At 40.9% G+C, this 12,884-nt stretch overlaps 1 protein-coding gene across 4 annotated transcripts in view; it reads right to left on the bottom strand.

The window, feature by feature from the left end:
• Positions 1 to 1,115: 1,115 nt before the first annotated feature.
• Positions 1,116 to 12,884, bottom strand: part of LOC121548689 (ena/VASP-like protein) — a 29,962-nt gene continuing 18,193 nt past the window's right edge. For 2 of the 4 annotated variants that reach the window (XM_045210068.1, XM_045210066.1), the window contains exons 6-12: positions 6,937 to 7,043; positions 4,716 to 4,752; positions 4,556 to 4,610; positions 2,327 to 2,387; positions 2,037 to 2,097; positions 1,888 to 1,945; positions 1,116 to 1,585 (exon numbers count right to left, since the gene is read on the bottom strand). In XM_045210068.1, coding sequence (XP_045066003.1) covers positions 1,548 to 1,585; positions 1,888 to 1,945; positions 2,037 to 2,097; positions 2,327 to 2,387; positions 4,556 to 4,610; positions 4,716 to 4,752; positions 6,937 to 7,043 — 417 coding nt within the window. In that variant the 3' untranslated portion in view covers positions 1,116 to 1,547. Of the gene's footprint in view, positions 1,586 to 1,887; positions 1,946 to 2,036; positions 2,098 to 2,326; positions 2,388 to 4,555; positions 4,611 to 4,715; positions 4,756 to 6,936; positions 7,044 to 12,884 lie in introns of all 4 variants that reach the window. The other 2 variants (XM_045210067.1, XM_045210065.1) reach the window with 1 other exon arrangement.

Consider the following 12,884-nt stretch of genomic DNA (forward strand, 5'->3'; position numbering starts at 1 on the left):
TAGCGTCCTCCTAATCTGACCTCTAGGTGTCACTATACTCAAGGGGACAAAATACCTCTCAATCCAGACAGTTGTGTATCACCTCTTGTGATGCAGTTATGCATCTGCATTACATGTCCTGCATACTGACTGATGAGTTTATTAATATCAGGAGGGTTCAAAGCCATGTTACAGAAAGTCAGATAGAAGTGTATGGACTAGTACAGATGGGGTTCTCCGTCATGTAGGGAATCATTCAACCCTATACTTATCAATTCTCTAAATTGATCCCCAATGAATATGCCACAGGATAGTGTTATGTGTTGTTAGAAAGTATGACTAAAACAGAGATATGTTAAAAGGAACAGATAGGTCAAATTATGTTCATAGTGGCCCATAGTGTATGAATACACAGTCTGACTAAGTGAATACTTGTGAATAAACACTAAATCAAAGCAGTTTTTTTTTTTTTTTACCAGGAAGCACTTGGTCATAAAAGGAAATAATAAAATGAACTATACTTCACCATATCGTTGCAGCCAATAAACATTTTATTAACAACATAATCACACATACTCTGGTGTATTAATGTATTTTTTGTTCATAAGATTGCAATATCCAAAGAGCGATAGTTATATACCACCCTCCCTTTCAGGTTCAAGACCTATTTTTAAAAATCTTTCAGTCAGTGATTACACACACACACACACACACACACACACACACACAACTGTTGGCGAAAAGGATACAAAACTATTTTGAAAATGTTGAGGTCAGGTCATGAGAAAGAAATCCGTATGTGCTTATAATTGTATTTTAAAATAAAATCAAAAGGGAAAAAAATAACAATATAAAAAATAAAAAGGCTGACATAAAATGATGTGCAATTATTATTTTCATCATTATCATTATCATTATCATCAGTGTCATTATCATTATTATTTTGTTACTATTGTCGTCACTAAAACTACTACTACTTATATTCACACCATATGTAACTGTGTTGTTGTTGTTTTTATCGCACTGCTTTGCTTTATCTTGGCCAGGTCGCAGTTGTAAATGAGAACTTGTTCTCAACTGGCTTGCTTACCTGGTTAAATAAAGGTTAAATAAAAATAAAATTACATCTACAATAATAAAAATAATAGTAATATTAATGACAATGATAGTAATAATAATGCCAACATTTTTATAAATAAAAACTCCTAAAAAAAGAAGATGTTACTTAATTGAATTTCATAATTGTTTCCTTCAAGACTGGAAACAAAACAGCAAACATTGGTTACCGATGGACAGATAGAGAAATAAAAAAAGAGAGAAAAACAAGAGCAGAGAAACAGAAAAAATCAGTGCGAGAGTGTCCTCCATCCATCCCATTCTTCCAAACGTAACGTGAACAAAATGTTCCTGTTGTGTTACAGCAACATTGTCTCGTTGCTTCAACATCACAGCAACGTAGAATAAATAAATGGTTGTAGTTCGGGCCTCGATCCTCTCCTTGCCTCCTCAGAAAACGGCAGTATTTGCCGTGGGGACGATGGTTCCAAAAGGTAGGGTCATATGAAAGATTATGTCGTGCTGATTCTGCTCAGTTCTTGTCTAATGACTGGAAGAGAGTGAAGACACAAGAGGAGTGTTACCGGTCTTGTTATGGACATAAGAGGTGCTGTCCTGTCAGAGACCAACTCTAGTATATCAGCAGTATTACTTTCAATATCTCTGTCTCTGGTGCCATCTGGTGGATAACATGTCTCACTTCTCCTTCTCTACCAATAACAACCTAATTTGGTAAGTTCCAAACATAAGTGTAGTGAACTACCTACTATAGAGATATTATCCACAGGCAGTACATTTCCTATCAACACATTCTTGGATGAGGTGAATGAGGAACTCAGAGATATAACGTACCATCAATGATCTCATCCTTCACCTTGTGCAATTCACGAAAAACTTCTTCCAAGATTTCCTGTTTCATGAACAAAAAGTTAATCATAACAGGTATATGTTTTCATATTCACAAAGTGTATGTGCCAATGATTGACTGTAGGGCTCTTTACCTGCTTCATTCTGTCAAAGTCTAAGGCATCTGTGTCACTGCTACTCCCCACAGGTCGTACCCTACAGAAACCAAGGAAAACACTCTCACACTTACACACATAACATAGTATCTCAATATATATATTTTACAAATGCACAGAGAGTGAACATGCAAGAGAAAAATAAGGCATTAAGTGTACAGAGAGAAATGTGTACAGTCCTTTACACAGTTAACCAGCCAATCTCTTGATTACATAACCTAAGTTTAAGACCTTAGTTGGCAGACTGACTTAGTCCCTCAGGTTCTCACCTTGATACCAGTGATGACCTCTCTGCAGAGTTGGCTCTGTCCCACGGCTTCTTCACGCCATCTGAGAGTGGAAGGAGTAGAGAAGACAGGGGTAAGGGGAAGAAAAACCTTACCTCAACATGTCAATTGTACATGTACATACAGTTGAAGTCGGAAGTTTACATACACTTAGGTTGGAGTCATTAAAACTCGTTTTTCAACCATTCCACACATTTCTTGTTAACAAACTATAGTTTTGGCAGGTCGGTTAGGACATCTACTTTCTGCATGACACACGTAATCTTTCCAACAATTGTTTACAGACAGATTATTTCACTTATAATTTACTGTATCACAATTCCAGTGGGTCAGAAGTTTACATACACTAAGTTGACTGTGCCTTTAAACAGCTTGGAAACTTCCAGAAAATGATGTCATGGCTTTAGAAGCTTCTGATAGGCTAATTGACATTATTTGAGTCAATTGGAGGTGTACCTGTGGATGTATTTCAAGGCCTACATTCAAACTCAGCGCCTCTTTGCTTGACATCATGGGAAAATAAAAAGAAATCAGCCAAGACCTCAGAAAAAGAAATTGTAGACCTCCACAAGTCTGGTTCATCATTGGGAGCAATTTCCAAACGGCTGAAGGTACCACGTTCATCTGTACAAACAATAGTACGCAAGTATAAACACCATGGGACCACGCAGCCGTCATACCGCTCAGGAAGGAGACGCGTTCTGTCTCCTAGAGATGAACGTACTTTGGTGCGAAAAGTGCAAATCAATCCCAGAACAACAGCAAAGGACCTTGTGAAGATGCTGGAGGAAACAGGTACAAAAGTATCTATATCCACAGTAAAACAAGTCCTATATCGACATAACCTGAAAGGCCACTCAGCAAGGAAGAAACCACTGCTCCAAAACCGCCATAAAAAAGCCAGACTACGGTTTGCAACTTCACATGGGGACAAAGATCGTACTTTTTGGAGCAATGTCCTCTGGTCTGATGAAACAAAAATAGAACTGTTTGGCCATAATGACCATTGTTATGTTTGGAGGAAAAAGGGGGTTGTTTGCAAGCCGAAGAACACCATCCCAACTGTGAAGCACGGGGGTGGCAACATCATGCTGTGGGGGTGCTTTGCTGCAGGAGGGACTGGTGCACTTCACAAAATAGATGGCATCATGAGGAAGGAAAATTATGTGGATATATTGAAGCAACATCTCAAGACATCAGTCAGAAAGTTAAAGCTTGCTCGCAAAAACCCCAAGCGTACTTCCAAAGTTGTGGCAAAATGGCTTAAGGACAACAAAGTTAAGGTATTGGAGTGGCCATCACAAAGCCCTGACCTCAATCCTATAGAAAATTTGTTGGCAGAACTGAAAAAGCATGTGCGAGCAAGGAGACCTACAAACCTGACTCAGTTACACCAGCTCTGTCAGGAGGAATGGGCCAAAATTCACCCAACTTATTGTGAGAAGCTTGTGGAAGGCTACCCGAAATGTTTGACCCAAGTTAAACAATTTAAAGGCAATGCTACCAAATACTAATTGAGTGTATGTAAACTTCTGACCCACTGGGAATGTTATGAAATAAATAAAAGCTGAAATAAATAATTCTCTCTACTATTATTCTGACATTTCACATTCTTAAAATAAAGTGGTGATCCTAACTAACCTAAAACAGGGAATTTTTACTATTTATTTTTTTAGTCATTTAGCAGACACTTTTATCCAGAGCGACTTAAATTTGAGTGCATAAATTTTTCATACTGACCCCCATTGGAATCGAACCCACAACCCTGGCGTTGCAAGCACCATGCTCTACCAACTGAGCTACACGGGACGATTGAATGTCAGGAATTGTGAAAAACTGAGTTTAAATGTATTTGGCTAAGGTGTATGTAAACTTCCGACTTCAACTGTATATATATATATATTGTGGTATATAGTATATATTGTGGTATTCTTGTGTAGTGTATATATTGTGGTGTATTTGTGTTGTATACGTCTGAAACCCTACCTCTTCAAGGAGGATCTTAAATAACTAGTCTTTTCCTACTGGCACTGACTTTGCTGATAACTACTTTACTGAGGGAAAATGTGCCTGTTATGACTGTGATATGTGGTTGTCTCACCTAGCTATCTTAAGATGAATGCACTAATTGTAAGTCGCGTCTGCTAAATTACAAAAATGTAAATGTATATATATATATATATATATATATACTGTATATGACTGGAGTACCTGTGGCGTTCTGTCCACCCCTGATGCCGGGTGAAGGGGACCCATTGGGGTCATCCTGCAAAACAACAGGAGAAAGATATTGAGGTCAACTAAGGAGAAGTGAGTCATAAAGGTAAAATAGTCATAAGTCAGTGTTTTATCATCAGTTAGCATCACCCACGTTTTGGTTGTCTTCAGGCTTCTCTGATGCTGCTTTCCTTCTGGGGCAAGAAGAAGCCTCAAGTCAGAGCCTCATTCAGTTTGATATCAAAGTTGTACATTCAACATGTCCACTCCACATATGACTAGACATTATTTTGAATAGAAATGTCTGTTGTTCTAACAAGAGGGCTACATTCCTGTGGGACCTGCGGGTCCAGATAGAGATCATTGCGGCGCTGTCAGCATTTTTCATGCTGTGGTTGGGAGCGGGTGGTCAGACAGGCGACTTTGGGATGAAAATATTTCTGTTGTCCTGCAGATTATTTGGAAACGTTCGTCTTTCTGCTTTGTATACGTTAGAATACCTATTGTATTAAAAGCATATCTTTGTTGCATTATTCACACACTCAGAATTCGCTGCTTCATGTTAAGTAGCCTACCTCTCCTTTCCTAGTTGGGCGTGCAAGATCAAGTGGGCCTAGTATATGTGTGGTCTCAATTAAATAGAGTACCACAGTATGAGTCATAATACCCATAAAACCTAGTGGTCAAACAAGGAAATGGTTCCAATCGTTTTTCCACCATTCATTTTTCCCATTGGGGATTTTAGAAAGGCTTAAAATATGGGCTGTGTTTCGTGTAGGCTTACCCTGGCGTGACGTTTTGATAACCGTGTAAATCTCTCTAGGACAAGGTGACTTTTATCAATATATTCACCTGTATTTACTCCCCCAAAATGTAATGCTAATTAGCTGCTAATGTGGTTATCATAAAGAACTACAAATGCCATGAAGATCTGGACGAGACTACCGAATCGAGGCAAAGGTAAGAATCTCTGGATTAACTATCTAATGTTCGCTACATTTAGTAATGAATAAATTAGCTACATTTCTTTAAATTGACAATTCTGTGAACAGTCTTGTGCAAGTTTTAAATTGACACAATACCTGTTGGCAACAGTGTCAGCTAGAGATGAAGTGCAGGAGCTTGCAGGGATTTGTAGTCTTGCATGATGACTACTTTGATACTAATTAGCATTTTCGAATCTGAGAGTAAATAGAGCAGAATATATTGATAAAAGTCACCTTGTCCGAGAGAAATTTACATGGTTATCAAAACGTCACGCCAGGGTAAGCCTACACGAAACACAGCCCTTATTTGAAGTGTTTCTAAAATTAATGGAACCATTTCCCTGTTTGACTGCTAGGTTTTATGGGTGTTGTGACACCTCCACTGTGGGGCTCTATAGAGTGGGCTGCCTATGCATGGACTGAGAGTCATGTGGCAGTTATCTTCCCAAGGAAATTAAGTTAAAAATTATTAGACTATAGTTTACTACAGTGTCTGTAAATAAATATTGATAATGCAAAACAGTGGAGGGCGCTCAACCAACGTGAGTCGAGGTGCAATCCAAAAATGTTATCATTGGAAAAGAAAAGGCGCAATGTGTGCTTAGGCTACTATGGTGAGCGAGCATTGCGCCTTTTAATTTTCAATAAATATTGATTACCCATGTATGTGCCTGCATATTGTCCTCCTAAAAGGTAGGCTATATCCTATATGCAAAAAGTAGCTCAAAAGAAGTGCAAGTGTCCACTCATCATTCTTGCTGCTTCAAGTTCAGTAGCCTATGCATGGGCAGAGAAGCACGGGAAAGTTATCTTTCCAAGGAAATGTACTTCATAAATATGATTAGGCTATAGTTTACTACATTGCCTAGAAATAAATATTGATCACTCATATTTGTCTCTGTCTGAAAATTGTCCCACTCCTAAAAGGTAGGCTATAAAACGTAGCTAATTAGAAAGTGCAAGTCTCTCCAACTCTGCTCTCTTCAAACCACGTCTAGCCTATTGGCTGATATAGACCAGTAATACAGATAGCCTAATATAATGGACTACGTGAGAATCTCTGTTAATTAAATCAATTTCTTAGGTTATTTTTGCGCATTTTGATATTGCCTATAGGGCGCATCATCGCTGCGACCATGGCTGCCAAGTGAGTTGCGTCACATACGCCTAAAATAACATTGCAGGACTGCAGTTGGGTTCGGGACCAGTTCTTGCTGTAGCGGGTAGGAGTCGGACAGAAAGCCAGTGGGTGTGGGCGGGTGCGGTATGAAAAACTGAGGGTGTGGGTGGGAGCGGGATGAATAAATCAGTCCCGCGCAGACCTCTAGTTCTAACTCTATGCTCTGAATAGGAATGCCTGCTCTAGTGTTTCTAACTCTATGCTCTGACCTTCGCGCCAGCAGAGCGTTCATCTCCTCCATCAGTCCCCCACTGCCGCCACTCGTCCGGTTGGCTTCGTTTTTGGTCCCTGATCCTGAAGAGTTAGAGTCCTCAGGCTGTAGAGAGAAGAGAGAGAGAGACACAGTATGGTAGGAGAGGATAGACCAGAGAGTGTGTTATGTAACCTAGTTGTAAGGGGGGAGAACAAGTTAATGGTCTAAAGGGGCCTCCTTAACCTATTTAATCTCCACTGATATGAAAGAGCTGGGCTTGGTGAACATTGTGCTTTCACCTATCCTATGTTGAGATCAGTGCAGATGAAGGAAAGAAGAGGAGGAGAGAAGGTGACTTTAGACCAGTGGTCACCAACCTTTTCTGAGTCAAGATCACTTTTCTCAGTCAAAAAGCAAGCCGAGATTTACCGCTCATGACTTACATTTTTTAACATTAACCTCATAAAAACAGTTCTGTAAGAATGGGGTTTGTGCAGTAGGCCTACTACATTATCACAGCATATTGGCTCTATGCTTGGCCTGCCAATATTGTTCTTCTCAGACCATATTATATTTCAAAACTCGAGCGTTGATAACAAAATAGATCAATTAGTGTAGCACTTGCGAGGCACAGCTGAGTATAAATTGAAATAATTTGCAAATAATGTGCTTTTTTATTTTACTGGACTGATGATACCTGCATCTGACGGTCATGGTGATTTCAAGACAACTGGGAACTCGAAAAAAAATAGAAGTAAAATCATGACTTCAGTTGGATGACTGTTCAAAACGATTTTTCCCAGTCAGATCTCGTTTTATTCTGAGTTCCCAGTTGTTTTGAACACGGCATTAGTCTCAGCGGCGGGAGAGAGAGAGAAGCAGAGGATCCGCCTCTCACGGTCCCTGCTCGCTCCTTCCTTTCCTCCAGTGAGACTGCCCAGAGAGAGGGGACACCGTCTTCCACCTCATGGCGAAACTCGAGTCGCACCATTTTTGGCCCCGCCAGTTTTATAATTGCAAAAAACGGCATCAGTGTGCTTTAGGACCATGCGGACGCCTTAGAGCGGTCGGGTAGGCTGTTTGGCGGTATCAGACAGCTGGATATAGGACCCTGCGGACACCACAGAGCATACGAACAGAGGCAGCTGTTGTCTGTGTGTAATGTGCTTTTTCTCCAAGTTGTAAAAGCAAGCAGAGCAGAAACTGGCTACTCCTAATTTGACTGATGTAGCTGGCAAGGTAACTGCTGTTTGTGTTAACATAAAAAATGATTTATTCCCAGTGCTGAGTTAGTAGTGTAACTGACATGTAACGTTAGCTAATGCATTACATGTTTCATCCCCTCTCGACTGAGGTTCTGTCTGAAGTGTATGACCTAGCTAGTTAGTTAGCTACTAACTACCACAGCCAGTTCAGCTCAAGCTATCTGTCAGGTAGCAGTATCTAACAGCTGTTGTGTGTATGTAATGTTTTGTAGCCTTTGTTTTGTCCCGTTTCAACAGAAGTAAATTAACTTGGCACATTTTTGCCAGTTGATTTAAAGTGCATTCAGAAAGTATTCAGACCCCTTCACTTTTTACACATTTTGTTACATTACAACCTTATTCTTTTTTTATCCTCATCAATCTACACACAATACCAAATATTGAGAAAGCGAAAACAGGTTTTTAGAATTTTTTGCCAATTATTAAAAATAAAAAACAGAAATACCTTATTTACATAAGTATTCAGACCATTTGCTATGAGACTCGACATTGAGCTCAGGTGCATCCTGTTTCAATTGATCATCCTTGAGATGTTTCTGCAACTTCAATGCAGTCCACCTGTGGTAAATTCAATTGATTGGACATGATTTGGAAAGGCACACACCTGTCTATATATGGTCCCACAGTTGACAGTGCATGTTATAGCAAAATCCAAGCCATGAGGTCGAGGAATTGTCCGTAGAGCTCCGAGACAGACTTGTGTCGAGGCACAGATCTGGGGAAGGGTACCAAAAAATGTCTGCAGCATTGAAGGTCCCCAAGAACACAGTGGCCTCCATCATTCTTAAATGGAAGAAGTTTGGAACCACCAAGACCCTTCCTAGAGCTGGCTACCCGGCCAAACTGAGCAATCGGGGGAGAAGGGCCTTGGTCAGGGAGGTGACCAAGAACCTGATGGTCACTCTGACAGAGCTCCAGAGTTCCTCTGTGGAGATGGGAGAACCTTCCAGAAGGACAACCATCTCTGCAGCACTCCACCAATAAGGCCTTTATCGTAGAGTGGCCAGACGGAAGCCACTCCTCAGTAAAAGGCACATGACAGAATGCTTGGAGTATGCCAAAAGGCACCTAAAGGACTCTCAGACCATGAGAAACAAGATTATCTGGTCTGATGAAACCAAGATTGAACTCTTTGGCCTGAATGCCAAGCGTCATGTCTGGAGGAAACCTGGCACCGCTCATCACCTGGCCAATACCATCCCTACGGGGAAGCATGGTGGTGGCAGCATCATGCTGTGTGAATGATTTTCCGTGGCAGGGACTAGGAGACTAGTCAGGATCGAGGGAAAGATGAATGGAGCAAAGTACAGAGAGATCCTTGATGAAAACCTGCTCCAGAGTGCTCAGGACCTCAGACTGGGGCGAAGGTTCACCTTCCAACAGGACAACGACCCTAAGCACACAACCAAGACAACGCAGGAGTGGCTTTGGGACAAGTCTCTGAATGTCCTTGAGTGGCCCCACCAGACTTGAACCCGATCTAACATATCTGGAGAGACCTGAAAATAGCTGTGCAGCGACGCTCCCCATCTAACCTGACAGAGCTTGAGAGGATCTGCAGAGAAGAATGGGAGAAACTCCCCAAATACAGGTGTGCCAAGCTTGTAGTGTCATACCCAAGAAGAATCGAGGCTGTAATCGCTGCCAAAGGTGCTTCAACAAAGTACTGAGTAAAGGGTCTGAATACTTATGTAAATGTGATATTTCAGTTTTTGCTTGCCATTATGGGGTATTGTGTGTAGATTGATGAGGGAAAAAAACGATTTAATCAATTTTATAATAAGGCTGTAGCGTAACAAAATGTGGAAAACGTCAAGGGTTCTAAATACTTTCCGAATGCACTGTACAATTAGATCTAGCCAAAAGTTGACTAACGTTACCTAGCTCACTGACTTTAGCTATTATTTTTGCCTCAATCACACTAGATTTGAATCAAACGATGAAACCAGCAGCCAAACGATTGAAGACCGATATTCTGACATCTTTTGACAGCTCAATGTGAGTCAGTATAGCAATGTAACATAATTGATCTGTCAGTTTCCCTAGCTAATTCCCTACTTTTCACACTGACACGTTATAAACAGCTCTACGGGTTTCACTGTCATGGTCACAGTCAGTACACAACACTATGCTCATCATGTCTTAGCAGGACCAGATGATGACAGGTGTCCCAGCAGGGTCAGACAGCCAGGGAAGACCAGTCTACAGAGCTCAGGTGAATTTTGAATGATATTTTAACAACCAGTGAATGGATACAAAGTTCCATCTTGAGTTGATGGTCATTTCTATTATTGAACCATTATGTTATCCAAGAATAGAATCAATGTATAAATGTACACCAAGGTCATTCTTTGTCATGCCTCATCTGAGCAGGAGCAGATGGTGACAGGGGTCTCAGCAGGGTCAGGCAATCAGGGAAGACCAGTCTGTGAACTTTTGCAGATACAACATTCTATTCTCTCTAAGCAGCAAACACTGGACAAGCCAGAAGCTTCAAAGATTGAAACTATTTTAAGGCAGTCTGACAAACCTCTAAAGTTGATTTCCAATCCAAACTGTATAAAGGGTTGATATAGGCTTTTCCCGATGACACAAAACATGTCAAACAAAAATATGAGGAAGACCTGGGAGACACTATTGATGATGATGAATGGATACAGATACAGTGGGGGGAAAAAGTATTTAGTCAGCCACCAATTGTGCAAGTTCTCCCACTTAAAAAGATGAGAGAGGCCTGTAATTTTCATCATAGGTACACGTCAACTATGACAGACAAAATGAGAATTTTATTTCCAGAAAATCACATTGTAGGATTTTTAATACATTTATTTGCAAATTATGGTGGAAAAAAAGTATTTGGTCAATAACAAAAGTTTCTCAATACTTTGTTATATACCCTTTGTTGGCAATGACACAGGTCAAACGTTTTCTGTAAGTCTTCACAAGGTTTTCACACACTGTTGCTGGTATTTTGGCCCATTCCTCCATGCAGATCTCCTCTAGAGCAGTGATGTTTTGGGGCTGTCGCTGGGCAACACGGACTTTCAACTCCCTCCAAAGATTTTCTATGGGGTTGAGATCTGGAGACTGGCTAGGCCACTCCAGGACCTTGAAATGCTTCTTACGAAGCCACTCCTTCGTTGCCCGGGTGGTGTGTTTGGGATCATTGTCATGCTGAAAGACCCAGCCATGTTTCATCTTCAATGCCCTTGCTGATGGAAGGAGGTTTTCACTCAAAATCTCACAATACATGGCCCCATTCATTCTTTCCTTTAAACGGATCAGTCGTCCTGGTCCCTTTGCAGAAAAACAGCCCCAAAGCATGATGTTTCCACCCCCATGCTTCACAGTAGGTATGGTGTTCTTTGGATGCAACTCAGCATTCTTTGTCCTCCAAACACGACGAGTTGAGTTTTTACCAAAAAGTTATATTTTGGTTTCATCTGACCATATGACATTCTCCCAATCCTCTTCTGGATCATCCAAATGCACTCTAGCAAACTTCAGACGGGCCTGGACATGTACTTGCTTAAGCAGGGGGACACGTCTTGCACTGCAGGATTTGAGTCCCTGGCGGCGTAGTGTGTTACTGATGGTAGGCTTTGTTACTTTGGTCCCAGCTCTCTGCAGGTCATTCACTAGGTCCCCCCGTGTGGTTCTGGGATTTTTGCTCACCGTTCTTGTTATCATTTTGACCCCACGGGGTGAGATCTTGCGTGGAGCCCCAGATCGAGGGAGATTATCAGTGGTCTTGTATGTCTTCCATTTCCTAATAATTGCTCCCACAGTTGATTTCTTCAAACCAAGCTGCTTACCTATTGCAGATTCAGTCTTCCCAGCCTGGTGCAGGTCTACAATTTTGTTTCTGGTGTCCTTTGACAGCTCTTTGGTCTTGGCCATAGTGGAGTTTGGAGTGTGACTGTTTGAGGTTGTGGACAGGTGTCTTTTATACTGATAACAAGTTCAAACAGGTGCCATTAATACAGGTAACGAGTGGAGGACAGAGGAGCCTCTTAAAGAAGAAGTTACAGGTCTGTGAGAGCCAGAAATCTTGCTTGTTTGTAGGTGACCAAATACTTATTTTCCACCATAATTTGCAAATAAATTCATAAAAAATCCTACATTGTGATTTTCTGGATTTTTTTCCCTCAATTTGTCTGTCATAGTTGACGTGTACCTATGATGGAAATTACAGGCCTCTCTCATCTTTTTAAGTGGGAGAACTTGCACAATTGGTGGCTGACTAAATACTTTTTTTCCCCACTGTATGTTAGAATGCCCTGTCATATTCATATAATCTCAGACATAAATTACTGCAGTTTAAGAGCATCCATAGAACGTTTGCCAGTGAAACTGAATATCATGCACTCAGAAATGTAATTCCTCTACTACAGGTGTAAAACACAAAAGGGGACATATTTGCATATGTTATGCTCTTGTGAAGACTGGATGAATTCTGGTAAAGAGTATGTACTTTTATCTCAGCATGTCTACAGATTCTTCCTTCTCCATGTTTTTGTTTGCTTGGAAATGTTGATACTGGAGACTGTTATCAGAAGAAACTGTGTAACCTAGCATTTATATTGGCTAAGAAATGCATTGTGTCACGATCGTCGTTAGATGATGAAGCGGACCAAGGCGCAGCGTGATAGGCGTACATCTTTTAATGAGTACTTTACACCAACAACAAAACGATACG

This window comes from Coregonus clupeaformis, chromosome 33 (genome assembly GCF_020615455.1).
Source record: "Coregonus clupeaformis isolate EN_2021a chromosome 33, ASM2061545v1, whole genome shotgun sequence".
In the NCBI taxonomy this organism is placed as follows: Eukaryota; Metazoa; Chordata; class Actinopteri; order Salmoniformes; family Salmonidae; genus Coregonus; species Coregonus clupeaformis.